Source organism: Condylostylus longicornis, unplaced genomic scaffold, assembly GCF_029603195.1.
Source record: "Condylostylus longicornis isolate FDR11 unplaced genomic scaffold, ASM2960319v2 ptg000020l, whole genome shotgun sequence".
Classification (NCBI taxonomy): Eukaryota; Metazoa; Arthropoda; class Insecta; order Diptera; family Dolichopodidae; genus Condylostylus; species Condylostylus longicornis.
The window spans coordinates 1744579-1760138 of record NW_026577989.1 but is presented as its reverse complement, the minus strand read 5'-3'; the positions used below and the strand labels follow the sequence as shown (position 1 = coordinate 1760138).

Here is a 15560-nt window from a genome sequence, read left to right as displayed (position 1 = left end):
TACTGTTATACGGATTACTTTAAAAAATTTTGTAAGTGTGTATTATACTTTGATTTTAAGTTGATAAAAAAATAAAAAAAATGCATATATTTTAATTCTAATGAAATTCCCAGTATACACAAGTAAAAACAAAAAGTAATTGAGCTTTTGAAGAAAAGAAAATTTTTAAGAATACATTGACTCAATGAAAATTTGATCGCACGTTAATTAAAATTGATTTTTATAGCCATAGGGTTCATAAGTGTCAAATATTTAAGAAAATATTTAACGTGTTTGTCATTTAAGCGCGGAAAATTCCTTGCATATGCAAAATTCTTTGCATTGCATATTAATTGATACTTTTGGAAAAATGTGAAATTTTTTTTTTTTTGTTTTAGTTCAGAGCATACGTTCTCAATTCAAAATTTACTTTTGAGTTTTTTCTTAAAATAAATATTTTTTTCAAATTTTTGTTAAAGATCTTAATAAATTATTTTTTAAAAATTTCTGTAGTTATTCGTCATTCTGTACATAACAGAACAAATATATTGATGAAACTTGCTTCTTGACATAGAAAATGTTAAAATTAAGATCATGAAGTATAAAAAATACTGATAATTATAGTAATTTATTTGAAAAAATCAATTTAAAAAATATATTAAAAATAACTTACCACCACCATTTTGTTGACATAAATACGGAAATCGCCAAATATTACCCAATCCGACTGAATAGCCGATAATACTTAAGAAAAATTGCATTTTTCCACTCCATGCTGCACGATCTTCACCATCAGGAACTTCAACAGAACTAATTGAGTTTCTTTCAGCGCCAGTTAATACAATTGTAACATGATTACCATCACCACGTGCCCTTGTATTTAAGGGGGCCATTTCATGACCGTTACGAGGCCCACTTGGGCCATTTTCGATTTTAGTTGCGGCCATGCGGTTTTTAACAGTTTTTTAAAAATTCTTTTGTTTATTTTTTTGGTCTATATTTTTTTAATTATTAAAAATTCAATTTAATTTTTATTATAAATCACTCTGTAATTCACTTATAATTAATTTTTTTTTTAATTTTGGAATTTTTTCAATTTATTTTGTTTCAATTTTAAAAGTTTTTTTTTGTGGTTTTATGGAAAATAATTATGATTAAAAATTAAGTTTTTGTTTTAAAATTCATTGGAACGATTTTGATTTCTCTTTTAATACACTTTAATCTGAAATTATTCAAAATAAATTTGATGTGTTATTAACTTTGTCATAATAAAAACTACATATTTTCGCATATATGTAGACTGCATACAACTTTGAATTTGATATTATTGAAATAATTTAGCTTCCGCACAAACTATTAAAAATTTAAAAAATGCACAAAATTTAGTATAATTGTCAGAGGCATTTCATTGCAATAACACTGTCATAAAATTCAGATTACAAGTGCCAATTGCGGGGTTTTAAAGCAAAATATTACATTCCTGTATTTTAAATGGCACGATATACAATCTTTTACATTTATACAAATTTTTTTCCGTATTCATACACAGAATTTTCAGACAGCATTGCACTTCTAGCATACTTAAGTTACATTTTTACTAATTGAAATATGAAAATCTGATTGCACTTTACTTTTTTCATTACCAACTACATTTTATTCACGTAGTTTTCCAATAAATCTACAAAATTAATTTAAGTTATTCAGAAGATAAACTATTAAAATAAATAACTTTGTACATTTTAATGATAAAAATCTACAGGAATTATCATAATAATAAAATATACAATAAAATATAATGAGTGATTCTATTCTGAGTTTTTATTTTCAACACTTAAAATGAGAACGTAACTGTTGATTTACCATTTAATTTCAATAATATGCTGGAATAAAGCTTACAATTCGTGTAACTTTGTTCAATAATATTAAAAATCCGAGAAAGTATGAACTAAACTGTGGTGTACATGTAAAAGAAAATATTGCTGCTCTAATTTATGGCAGGTCAAAAGGCTTTAGAATTGGCTGGGACTACGGAAATGGCAAATATTCCTAACCCGGTCAAGGCCAATATTGAAGTGTCACAGTGTGCTCTAGATTCTTTATAGCATCGATGGTATAGCACTGATTTGGGTATCTGCACACAGTCGTATGGACGAAAAAAAGTGTACTTCCAAAGAGGGGTATGATTGCATTAATAACCCAAGGCCAAATTTACAACTTTCTTTGCTATTTTCTCTAAATTCAAAAACGAAAACTAATAAAAAATCACCCATTATATCTTTTCTAAGTTATTATATATGCATATGCATTATCTAAGAAAGTATATATATATTATATATACAATAAACTGACCTTGAAATACGAAATAAAGTGGAATTTGCATAAGTACATACTTTTTATATATTTATTATTCGACCCAGGAAAAATGGAAAATTATATTATTACAAAATTTTACTATATATACATGTTAAGTATTTTGCTAGATCATGTCTTAATGCATATAATAAAATAACAATTTTTATTGGTATTAAAATTTTATTTGACATCATTTGGTAGCAAATTTAATTATAATGGATCGCATGAGGTTTGGAATTTATATAGGCTAAATTTAGCACTTAAGTAATAAACTTATTTTGTATATATGGAAAAACTTTACAATTTATCATTGGAAAATGAACATATTAGAATTAGAAGTTGCTAAATTTTGTTTATTGTGCGATTAGAAAACGAACTTCTGAATTTCATACAATAATATGTATGAAATTTAAGTATTAATACAATTTGTATGAAATTTAATTACGCAGTTTAAGTATTTAAATTGAAAAGTTTGATTTTGCTGTAGCCGACGCACGAGTGGTAAGTTTTCTTGCAATATAAAAATAAAAATTTTGTATAGAATTTTTTGTTTTTTTAATAAATCTAAGATATTTTTAAAATTTTATGTATTACACATTTTATTCTTAAATATTTCACATACAACATTTTATTTATATAAAATATTTTCATTGACGACAATATAGTTCTATATAAAACTACAAATCCTTTACAGATTATTTACAATAATTCAATTTCAGAATTAGCATTCATAATATACAGTTTTCCATATATTCAACAATATTCATTTCTCTAATATCATCTTTTATTTTTCTTATTTTTCTTCATATTTTTCATAATTTTAGATAAGTGAATTTTATATACGCACATATCATATGATAATGATATTAGTGAATATATAGTCTTTACCTACAGGTCTATGTCTATTCAATAAATATATTTATAGAATATACATAATGCATATATGAAGATTTAATACAAATTGTTTGTCTTACAATCATTCACCATACATATATGTAAATAAATTATTTTTTTCTTGATTTATAGTATTATTGCTCTAGTTTTTACTTGCCTCACCTAATTTAAAACAGAACAGGGTTAAATCATTGTAAAATCAATTGAAGTAAATATCGAATTCTATATTTAACCTTCATAATGTTTCATTTCAAAAATATATAGAATGTATGTGTATATATGAATATTATATATATATATATATATATACATATATATATATATATAATGTGTAATATGTAACAAACTTCTATCCTTCTTATAGTCAATGATTTTTGTGTTCATTTATTTCTTATTGTTATTATCCTTTGACTTGATAGGAGCAATTAGTTGAGGTTTATAATCGATTACTTAGCACAAATATCAATCAAATGTTGTAAATCAGAAAACTTTATTATTATTTTTACCTTGTTCTTTATTGAATTTATATACATACACATATTATTGATTAATTTCTTTAAGAAATTGAATTGTTGAAATTGATGATTGAAAAAAAAAGGTTGAAAATTTTTTGTTTCTTTTCAAAGAAGAGCTAAAGATAATTTTTGAATTCTGGAAGCGCAGAAATGTCTGAACCTATTTCTTTTATCATAAAAAACTAAAAACGAATGTCATAGTTTTATTGCTTAACATTTTCATAGTAATCTTCCTTTCAAACCTGATTTTCGTTAATATTCTGGTAATGTTTGTTTTACATGGTTGGTTGGAATTAACGCACATTTCAATGGATGTTATATAAATATGAATAAATTAATTTAATAATAAATTGACCTTTAAGGACGATTGTATTGTAATTAAAAGTTTAAAATTAGTATCTAATAATTTTACATGGATGAAAAATCGTCCAAATAAAAATATTGACAAAATTTTCTTTGTATAGTAACTTATAACAATGATTCATTGATTTGAAAAATTCATGTAGGCTAAAATTATACTAATAATTTTTGTTTTTTACAAATTTTTTCAGTTTGTTGGTCATAATGGCCTTTTAAATAATAAAAGGCAAAAGGTACTTGTATTATATATACAGGGTGAACTTGTAACGTGGTGTAATCAGCCAGAGATAGAGAGATTGAACAATTATATAACAAAATCGTTTCTGTAGGGATAACTCCTTTTGTAAACTGGATGGTTTCTATGAGAAAATCGTTATTGCAGGTTATACTTTATGTATGATTTAGTTTATTGAGGTTTTGTAATTTTAACTTGAGAAGAATAACAATAGAGAGCTACTTTTCAGCTTTCCATTTTGCACATTATTCGGGTAATAACTATAGAAGTTATAGTCATTTAAGTTGATATACCTTCTTGTTGAAACTGAAAATTTTTGGTGCTCCACGTTACACGTTCACCCTGTATATATATATAATTACATATTTATTTAAAAATCATAAATAAAAATAAAAACAGTTAAATATATAAATGTTTAAAAATTACATTCTATATTGGAACATCATATATAATTGTTGTAACATGATATACGTGGGAGTAAACATCATATATGAGAATTTATAATACTTAAATATACAAGGAAGGTATGTATTACCTTAATAATGAATTTAAACGGTTTATTTGTTCATGTATATATTACATTTTAAAAATATAATCATAAATTTTTTAGAAATGTTATAATAAAATAGATTTTCCTATATACTCCAATAGATTTTAGAGTAAACGTGTTGTTCAATACGCATATTGAATTCTTTTTTATACTAATAAGACGTCCTACAATATAATATTAACATTCTTTTGTAATATTATACATATATGTACCTAGAGATAAGTGCATATATATTAAATATTAATATTATATATTAAGCATATAATATTTACATAATATAATACATTTAAATTAATATTTATTTATAATATACCGAAAAAAGAAAAATTATTTTAAATGTGGGTAGCAAAAATTGATTTTTAATAATAGAGTATCGAAAATTGAAAAATGTAAAAGAATATTAAAAATTTCCATCACGCGTATTCAATAAACAGTAATAGTTATTATTCAAATATATACATACATATATGTACATCCATTTATACATACATATTTATAGTAAAATATTATAATTTTTGTGAAATTATTTGACATTTTCCTCCCTTCTATTATTTAAATATAAAAGTTAAATTTTAACTGTTATACGTATATTTACTTAATGGGATTTTTATGTAAATATATACATGTACGTATATATAGACTTACATTTTACATATTTAAATGCATATCTTATTATTAAATTGAAAATAAGGATTACAATTATATCAAGATGTGTAGATATGTATGTGTATGTACATATGTATATATAACAAAATATTCGGTATTTATTTTATAACAATTGTTAAATCAATTTTCGAATATAAAAATATAATATTGTTTTTATTAATTTTCTCGTTACCATATCAATATTAATGTAATATATAGATGTACATATAAATACTATTGTATATTATAATAAATGTTAATTTTAAATATGAACACAAATATACATATATGTTAATAATGGAAGATGAACTGCTGAATTACGATTTAACATTTTATTTACTTCTGCTGCTTTTACTTCTTTGATGAATTAAATTTTTTGATTTTATTATTTTTTTTCTTTTGGGGTCTTTTTAAATATTGAAATTCAGTGGTGCAAAACATTTTTTATACAAATTACAAATAAGCAATCAAAAAGGTTGTAAAACAAAAAACTGAATGCCTGCTTGTGCCCTTTCAATATGAAAATGAAACTGAAATTAAATTATTTAGAGGCAGACAAAATTTCCTTATTATCCTTTAAATTATCTTAGTACCAGAACATTAGGTACTGAAAAAAAGAATATTTTCCGAATTACCATCTACTCCACAATATGACCAAAAAACTATGGCCAAAAATAAAGTAATATTATACTATCAGTTTTTTCAACACTGGTTATAAAATAAGCTATTGTTTTATACAGATGGGATTTATTATTAAAACGCGCTATTGTATTTGTATGTATATAAATTCAAGGACATTTTGCATATACGATCAAATTTAATAACAACACTGTAAGTAAAGTATGCATAAATGTGTGTATATATTACTTATATAGCTAAGCATTAATATATATATTTATATATATATATATATATATATATATATATATATATATATACATATATACATATATATGTACATACATATATGTATCTATATATAACTAGATTAAATTATATTTTTAAAATTATACATTTATTATTAAAAATTTTTTTTTTTAAATATTGAAGGAATTGAAAAAGAAAAAATGATTTATATGAAAATAATTATCCTTTTAACCTTTACAAAAGCAAAGATAAGTATATATAAGGGAATATCGTGATTTTAATAGAGATAAGATACATGGAAAGTTTTTGTTTTTAATGATTTGTTTACTGCGCACTGGTAAAGTTATAAACTTTTTAATAAAATTGCAATTTTCTGTTTTTATAATTGAGAATTTTTCCAAATTTTTACTTATTTTTTCTTTTAAACAAGAACAGGTTTTAAAAATTAATTAACACCATTGGGAATTAAAATGTTTTTAAGCCAAATATGATGTTTTTGTATGGTATTTTGTATGGTATTTTCCCTATTATAAAGTCTAATATTTCTGTGGCTTTAAATCAAGAAATAAATTTAATAGAACTTGAATATTGGGATATATTAATAATTATTAGGTATTTTTTTTTTGAAATTCCTGAGATATTTCAAAGGCTTCCTTATATAATGGAATGTAATACTTTAATAAGAATTTCACATTCTTATATAATTGCAGCTGTTTGTCTGATTCATCTATTTTATTGATTTTTGAATTGAACAGAAAAATTTTGTTGTAAATTTGAAAAAGACATCTTCTTAAATCGTTGTATATGGACTCAATGCCAAATAAATTTATTTAAATATTTTTTTTTTTTAAATATGCTGTGGTATTTACACCCATCACTTTTTTTATTTTAAGTTCAAGGTCATTTTTTTATGAAAATAAATTATATAAAAGGTCTTTGATTTACTCTTCAATTAATTTATTTTTAAGCTGCTGCATAAAAAGGGGTTCAGTAATTTATTTTTGCTAATTAAATTTGTCATTCTGTACGGGTGTATATCTAAATGTAATTTCAAGGACTTTATGAAATTGAAATTTTTTACTTGAACAATTTTCTTTTTATGTTTAGAAAAAACAAAAAAAAAAAACGAATTAAAATTTAATTTTTTGCGTCGCGTATTTATTTGCAAAAAAACTTGGTGAATTTTTTTTTTTTCATACACAATAATTTCTCTTGAACTTATGCATTTTCATCCTCGTGCAAGTAGTAAAAAAATATTGAATAGTTAATTTAGTTTTATGGAAATTTTTTTTAAGTAGAAATACTTTACATTCCAAAATTACCTATACTATAATACGAGTATAAATGAAGTTGAGAAAAAACTATAAAAGTGAATTTTCATGTTTGAAATAAAATAAAAATTTTCCTTTAATTTTTGTTTATATTTTTTTTTTTTATATAGCTTACATATGTTTCACGTATAAGAGAAATAAAATTTCCAAGAAATTATTTAAAAAATAAAAAAATAATAAAAATAAAAGACAAAAAATGACGAAGGATTTTAACATCTTAAGAAAATGAAACTTAGTGGTAAATGAAAAGAAATTATCGATCGTATAACAAAATATCAAAAAACTTAAAAATTATTTTTCCTTTCTAAAACCAATAGGTGAATCCTTGGCAACATAAGAATTACAATCAATGTTGAAATTCTTTATTGACGCCAGAATTTTCAAGAACAAAATATATAGAACGAATTATACCACCCACTCCCATACAAAAAATAAAAGCATTATTGTAACAATAATAAAACTGTTATAAAAAAAATAAAATTCTTGCAGATACCAAACATATATTTACGTACAAAATAATAATAGTAATAACAAGGACACAAGCAAAATAGAAAAAATTAAAAAAACAAAAAAAATATACTATATGAAATATGGGTTGGTTGTACAATGAAATTATTGATTTACAGTTCATTTTTTCCCTTATTTTTTTATTTTTATTTTTGGGGTGCTTGAATTCAGTTTAGTTCGGTAGAAGAATCATCTACGGTTAAAAGTAGAGAAAAAACAGAATAGAAGAAGAAAATGCGCATTTTGTTTTGCCCTTTAATAAAGTATCTTATCCTTTTTTTTTTTTTTTTGTTTTGATAAACACAAAAAATAAAATGAATTCTTTTAAAGCTTTTATTCAAATTAAAATGAAATTCAATTTCCTTTTTTGTTTTTGAGAAAAATAAAAATAAAAAATTTGCGGCTGTTTTTGATGTGAACATGATTTTTGTTTTATTTTTTTGTTTTTGGACCAAATTTTGACCTTCAAACAGATTATAATGAAAGATAGTAAGAATTTAATCTACTACGATTTAGAATATAAATACGGGATTAGTTGGACCATTATAAATTTTCTTCTTCCATATATAACATCAAAATACTCCATTATTTTATCAAAAATTTAGGGGCAAACTAGCTGCTTTTGCTAATGATGTTCCAGTGTCATATAGTTCAGTTAGAGCACTAGGTCTTTTGTGTGATATCAATTATGAGTTTAAATATACCAACAGGGATAAAAGTGAATGGCAAATACATAAACAACATTCGATATGCAGACGACACAACCCTAATAGCCGACAATATGAATGATCTTCAATCCTTGGTTGATCAAGTAAGCGAACATAGCCAAGAATACGGTCTTCACATAAATATAACAAAAACAAAATTTATGATTGTGAGTAGGGATAAGACACCATTTCTAAATGCCAAAATCCTAAATACCAATTCACCAATAGAACGAGTCAACAGTTTTAAATACCTTGGTTGCTGGCTTACTGAAGAATGGAGCTCCGAAAAAGAAATTAGGTGTAGAATAGAAATGGCACGCAACTCTTTCTGCAAATATAATAAAATTTTATTTCTGAAATACTATGTTTGGTCAGTTCTACTTTATGGCGCGGAATGTTGGACTTTGGGAGCTCCGTTGATGAACAAATTGGAAGCTTTTGAAATGTGGTCATACAGAAAAATGCTCCGAATATCATGGACGGAACACATTTCAAATAATGAAGTCCTTCAACGAGTCCAAAAAACAAGGGAACTACTAAGGAACATAAAGAAAAGAAAGACTTCATATTTCGGACATGTCATGCGCGGAGAAAAATATCAACTTTTGCAACTTATAATTCAAGGCAGAATTGAAGGCAGAAGAGGCGTTGGTCGAAAACAACTGTCCTGGCTGCGTAATATACGGAACTGGACCGGTATTGGTCCAGTTTTGGCGAGTTGATACGTATTGTGGAAGATCGAGACCAGTTCAAAGAAGTAGTTTCCCAAATTTCTTAATTTCTTAAAAATTCAAAACTAACATCAGCAATAGTAACAACAACAGTAAAACTATAACATGTGATTCGCTTACGTCCAGCTAATGGATATGCAGACGAAAGAAGAAGATTACTCCTCAATTCTGTGATAGCTATGCTATAATTTTAAAATACAAAAGTAATTCCATTTAAGATTAGAAAATTGGTATATTAAAACAAACCAAACTATATAGTAAGTTGATAAATGGGTATTTTAAATTTAAATGGATACTTATTTTTTTAATCGCGTATACTAGATTTAAATGGTATAGCTGATTATAGTTACCAGATCAACTGAAATATATTTTCCCATTTTTATTATTTTATTGCGTTTTATTTGAAATATTAATATCTATATACATACATATATGTATATTTATTACATATATTTGTTTCCTATAATATACATATATATATATATATATTAAATAATATTTAATAAATTCCCGAATAAATAAAATGATTTAATCACTAAAATTACATATAGAAAAAATAAAACAACAAAAAAAAATAAAAATCATATTCCTTTGTGTTCGCCATTATATAGCGTGGGATTATTTTTTCATTAAATATTATATGATTTTTTTTTCGATTTAACTATTAATGAAATCTCCATTATCGAGTTTTAAATCTCTTTGAATACATTTATTTTTATTTTATATACATACATATTAAATTATGTGTATGTATAGATATCAAGGGCGAAAAATATAAAATTTTGAAATATATACTTGTACATATGTAAACATAAATGTATATATTATATACATATAAATACATAAATATTTAAAAAGAAAAAAAAATATTTCGTGACTGAAAAAGGACTCAAAAAGTCTGAATGAAAAAAAAAAACATAAAAATAAAATGCAAAGACAAAAGAAAAAAAAAATAAAGTGGCATGAAATTAAAATGTTTTTAGTCTGAGTATAATATTTTAAAAACAGATGTTTTTGTGTATGTGTATGTATAATTCATATATATATAAAGTGTTTGTATAATATATGTAGTTAAAGAAAAATCCCTTCTTTTTATGTACGTCATACTTGACATTAATCGCAGTGAATTATACGCGATAGATTACAATGAAATTTTTAATTATATTGGCACTTTTACAATATATACTCACACAATAATTACATAATATTATTATTATTAAGCAATTGAGAGCCATAATTATACGAAATATAGTTGTATTAAGTAAATCTAAAAACTACCCCCTTCGTTTTATGAAGTTTATTTACATTCTTACAGAATTTCTAGCTAAACAAACAAATATTCCAATTTATTTTTATAAATAAAATTTTTATACAAAATTATGTTAGTATGTGTGTGTTAAGTAAATTTAATTTCATAAAATTATTATACAGCGATAAACGAATCGAATACTTATTATCGTAAGTCATGTAAAATCAAATGCTACAATGAATTTTAAAATTTATAAAAAAATATAAAAAATCCTTTCACTTTACATGTAGTATTTTTCCCGTGTACGTGTAATTTTTAATAAAGTTCATCGTAAATGTTAAATCAATAATAAACAAAAAAAAAAAAAAACAAAAAGACAACATCAAAATGAATAAATAAAAATAAAAGTGAAAAGAAAAAAAATTTTTGTGGAAAATTTCGTCTCTTATTTTTCAAACAAAATCAAGCAAAAAAAAATTACCAACTTAAAGGATAAAAAGAACAGCACGTTTTTCTCTACATCTCCTTAATATGTATGTTTGTTATATTTTTCACTTATTATATATGTATATACCGTAAGATCATTGTATATTCTTCATAGAATGAAGATTTTTACTTATTTTTTCTTTTCTTCTAAATAAATAAAATTTATTTACGTTATTTTTATTGTATTGTTTTTATTATGATATCCTTTTAAGAAGGTTTTAAATGAATAATTTATTTTCTTGCTGTTTATTTTCTTGTTCGAGATCAATATTGTAATAACAAAAGTTAAAAGACAAAAAATATTAAAAAGGATAAAAATTGAAAGATAAAGAAAAATAAAAACTATTTTAATATTTCCTTTATAAATAATATCAAGACATTTATAATAGATAATATAAAAAATGTTATTGAAATAAAACCAATATTTGAATATATTTTATTAAGAAAATAAATTTGGGTCAAACCAATGGTTTGTAATGAAGCACTTTTCCTTTCAACAAGTGAAAATATGTACTGTTTTTAAAAACAGTTTATTTATTATGTACATTGTTAAAGTTACTTTCATTCATATATAGGAAAATTTGAAAGATTGCATACATGTAGGATGAGCAATTTATGTAATCTTTGAAATAAAACGCAAAAAAAAAAAACAATTAAAAGAGAAGTGAACATAATGCTCGAATTTACGGGATAATTGCGTGAGCGGGAACATTGTATTTACCGCCGGTCTGCTGTATTTATAGAAAATGGGAAAAGTCTGCAGTTTCGAAAACATAAAGTGCCAAAAATTCAAATTTTGGAAATTTCGAGAGGCGATAACTTGAGAGAAGGTGGTGATGGAAAAAAGATTTCTTTTTACAAAATGAATTGTTTATCAGTATCTCAAAGTTGCTAAAATTTCAGACTCCTACAACCTGAGGTCTAGAAGGAAAATGATATTAAAAAATTGGAAGATAACGTCAAATTTTAGCGGCCATATTATTTTTCATATATAATTTGAAAATTTTGTAATTTCTTACGGTTTCGCTACAAAAGGATATAATTTTTAGAGGGGGGGAGGGGGAGATAGGTAAAAATTTTCTCATACGAAAATAAATGTCTAGTAAAGATCCAGTAAAGAATGTCTAGTAAATTAAGTTTTTTAAATATGTCCAAGGACGGACGGACAGACTAATATGCACTTTTATTAGTGAAACTAATAAGCATTCTTTTTTTAATTTTTTTCTGAAAAAGTCCGAAAAATAACTTTTTTATATGTTTTTCCTTCATTTACATGCAATTTTATTTTATAGATATGCTGGTATCCCACAAATAATACGATAATACTTAATTATATTGAAATTCAGAATTATGTTATAATTCTCTGGATCTATCTTAGGTAGTATTTCTATACGCATGATTAAGTTAAAGAATTTAAGAGAATTATGTTATGAAAGCTATATACACATACAAATATACCTTTTAAATCCAATTCAGAATTTTATGTGTTTAAATTTAATTAAGAGCCATAAATTTGGTTAATGAAGTTGCCGATAAAAATGGCGGAAAAATATCAGTTAGAGTATACGAGAAGACCGTTTTTCACATAAATTTTTATTTGACATATGTTAATAACATCAAATAATTAAATCAAATATTTATTTATTTTTTTTTTTGCACAGTTTGGCATCTTGAAAGCTATATTTTTCATTGAAGACAAAATAATAAAATTATTTCTCCTTTTAATGAAATTATGAAATATTTCATTGTTGTATGAGTAATGTTATATCACAAGTATAACATATTTTTTGTTTTGCATGTACACATACATTTTATTTAATTATATAAGTTTTGAAAAAAACATTTTCATACGAAAAGTTAAAAAAATGCCTCAAGTTAAATAATGTTTGTTTTTTTCTTTACATTTCTCATGGCTTTTCAGTAGAATTTCATATTTATATACAAGACATCATTAATCTTTACATAAATTTTATTTATTTCAACATAGAATTAATGAATATATAAGATGGAATTATGTCGAAGCAAAATGCTATAACAAAAAATTAAAATCTTAAATCTGCTGCCGAATCGAATTTTTTATATGCAGTGATTAAAAATTAGAAAATAACATAATTTTTACATGCTACTTTTAAGTTGTACCTTTCGTACACCTTCATTTAATTGCATTAAATCGTAACTTTCTTGTAGCTACCAAATTCTAAAGTTTGTCTTTACATTCTGATTATATTTATAGCTTAAATTCTGTCTTATTTTCTAGCAAATCTTATTTGTGTCACCGCCTAAAAGTATGCTATATTCTTTCAGTTTTAAATTTCTGAAGACCTTCAAATACCATATTGTTATACATAATTATAATAAGTAGTATTTCAAGGTATTAACAATAATTTATTTTTTTAGTTTATTATTCAGTTACTACGCATAAAATAATAAATTCTATGCATAATTAGAGATGCCCGGCCAATATATGAGTAATTTTAAAAAAAAGTACAGTACTTTGTATAATAAATTCAATTTGAATATTATATGACATCTTGTTTACGAAAATTTAAATATAAAAGCATTTTTTTTATAAATATATGTATAGACATAAATATATAGATAAAATGTTAATTATAAGGGTAACAGGCATATTTTGCATTATTCAAAACAATTCCCTTCTATTCAAATTAATGTTGTACATTATTTATGCAAATATGCATATTAATAATATTTTTTATATGTTATAAAATAAAGCAAATTTTACATACATTACACCTACATATATATGTACATACATTCAATTAAAATTTATAATTAAATGAAAACTTTAAAATTATTTTACTATAAAAACATTTAAGAATTCTTGGAATAATTTGTATGTTTAAGTATATAAAAGACTTCATAATACATAAAAGTAAATAATATACTATGTATGTATATATAATGCCGTTCATATGTATTATATAAAAATATACAAAATATATCCTTCATGAATACTTAATACGCTTTTATCCTTTAATAATAATGATTTTGTCCTCTAATAATAATAATTCCAAAAAAAAAAAAAAAATAACAAGTTCATTTTCGTAATACATAATATTTATGTGTATTAAAAATTTCTTAAAAATTTTCCAAAACAAAAAAATATACAAATTTATAAAAAAAATAATCTAAGAAGAATTCTTAAATTTTTCACTATATTTTTTTTTGCAAATGTAACATCAAATCCATCATAATCCTGTAAGGATTTATAAAAATTCAATATAAGCATTATTAGAAAATAAAAAAAATCTCATGAGAAGAAGAAGATTCTATAAATATTTTCTAAATAAATTTTTCTTTTCTTGTTTTTTAAAGTATTTGAAAAATAAACAAAAGCATTCTTTTAAAAAACACCATCATATACACCATTCCTTATTACCATCATAATAAAATAAATATAAGAAAAACACACATATACACTATATTATTTTCTATATTTATTGCTTTTGTATAGAAATACATCTACATATTTTTAAATAGAATAAGATATACCAGTATAACAATATAAAAATCTAATTTTTATTACTTACAAATTCATGTAAAAAGTTCTAAATTATAATATGCTTTTTTAATGCTGGGTTTGCACGATTATGATCTTATTACTGTTTACCTTTAAAAAGGATGCTTACGTTTTTCCTTTATTTTTGTTATTTTTTTTTCTCTTGTTTTTTTTAATTTTCCTACTACGCAATACAATTTCTCTTAAAACAAAAAATGTTAAAATTAATAATTTTTTTTTTACATAAATAGAGTTCATGAATTTATGGAGGTTAAAAAGGTATACACGTGTATGTGTGTGCATTTTATTTAGATCTATGTAAAATTTATAAAAAACAAAAAATATTGTTATATTTTGCGAACTTTTATACTACTCATATATTATGTTTTATATAATATATACACACAAATTATATTGTGCATGTGCGTGTGTTTGTATGCTAAAAGAAAAATATTTATTTTATTTTTCACTGTTTCATAAATTCCAGTTTCGTTGCTGCTTTTAACTTTATATGTTGAGCAAGTATAACGGTATATAATTTTATTATTTCTATGTATGTATATAAAAGTGTATAACATTTCTTATATATAAAAGCTTTTAGAGAATGAAAATAGAATGAAAACAGAATGAAA

General features: G+C 23.2%; 1 protein-coding gene across 5 annotated transcripts in view; it reads right to left on the bottom strand.

Annotated features, from left to right (window-relative positions):
* Positions 1-15560, bottom strand: part of LOC129606703 (sodium-dependent neutral amino acid transporter B(0)AT3) — a 79187-nt gene that overhangs the window by 38004 nt on the left and 25623 nt on the right. For all 5 annotated transcript variants that reach the window (XM_055517177.1, XM_055517176.1, XM_055517178.1 and 2 more), the window contains exon 2: positions 653-1201. In XM_055517177.1, the coding sequence (XP_055373152.1) occupies positions 653-926 (274 nt within the window). In that variant the 5' untranslated portion in view covers positions 927-1201. The remainder of the gene's footprint in view (positions 1-652; positions 1202-15560) is intronic.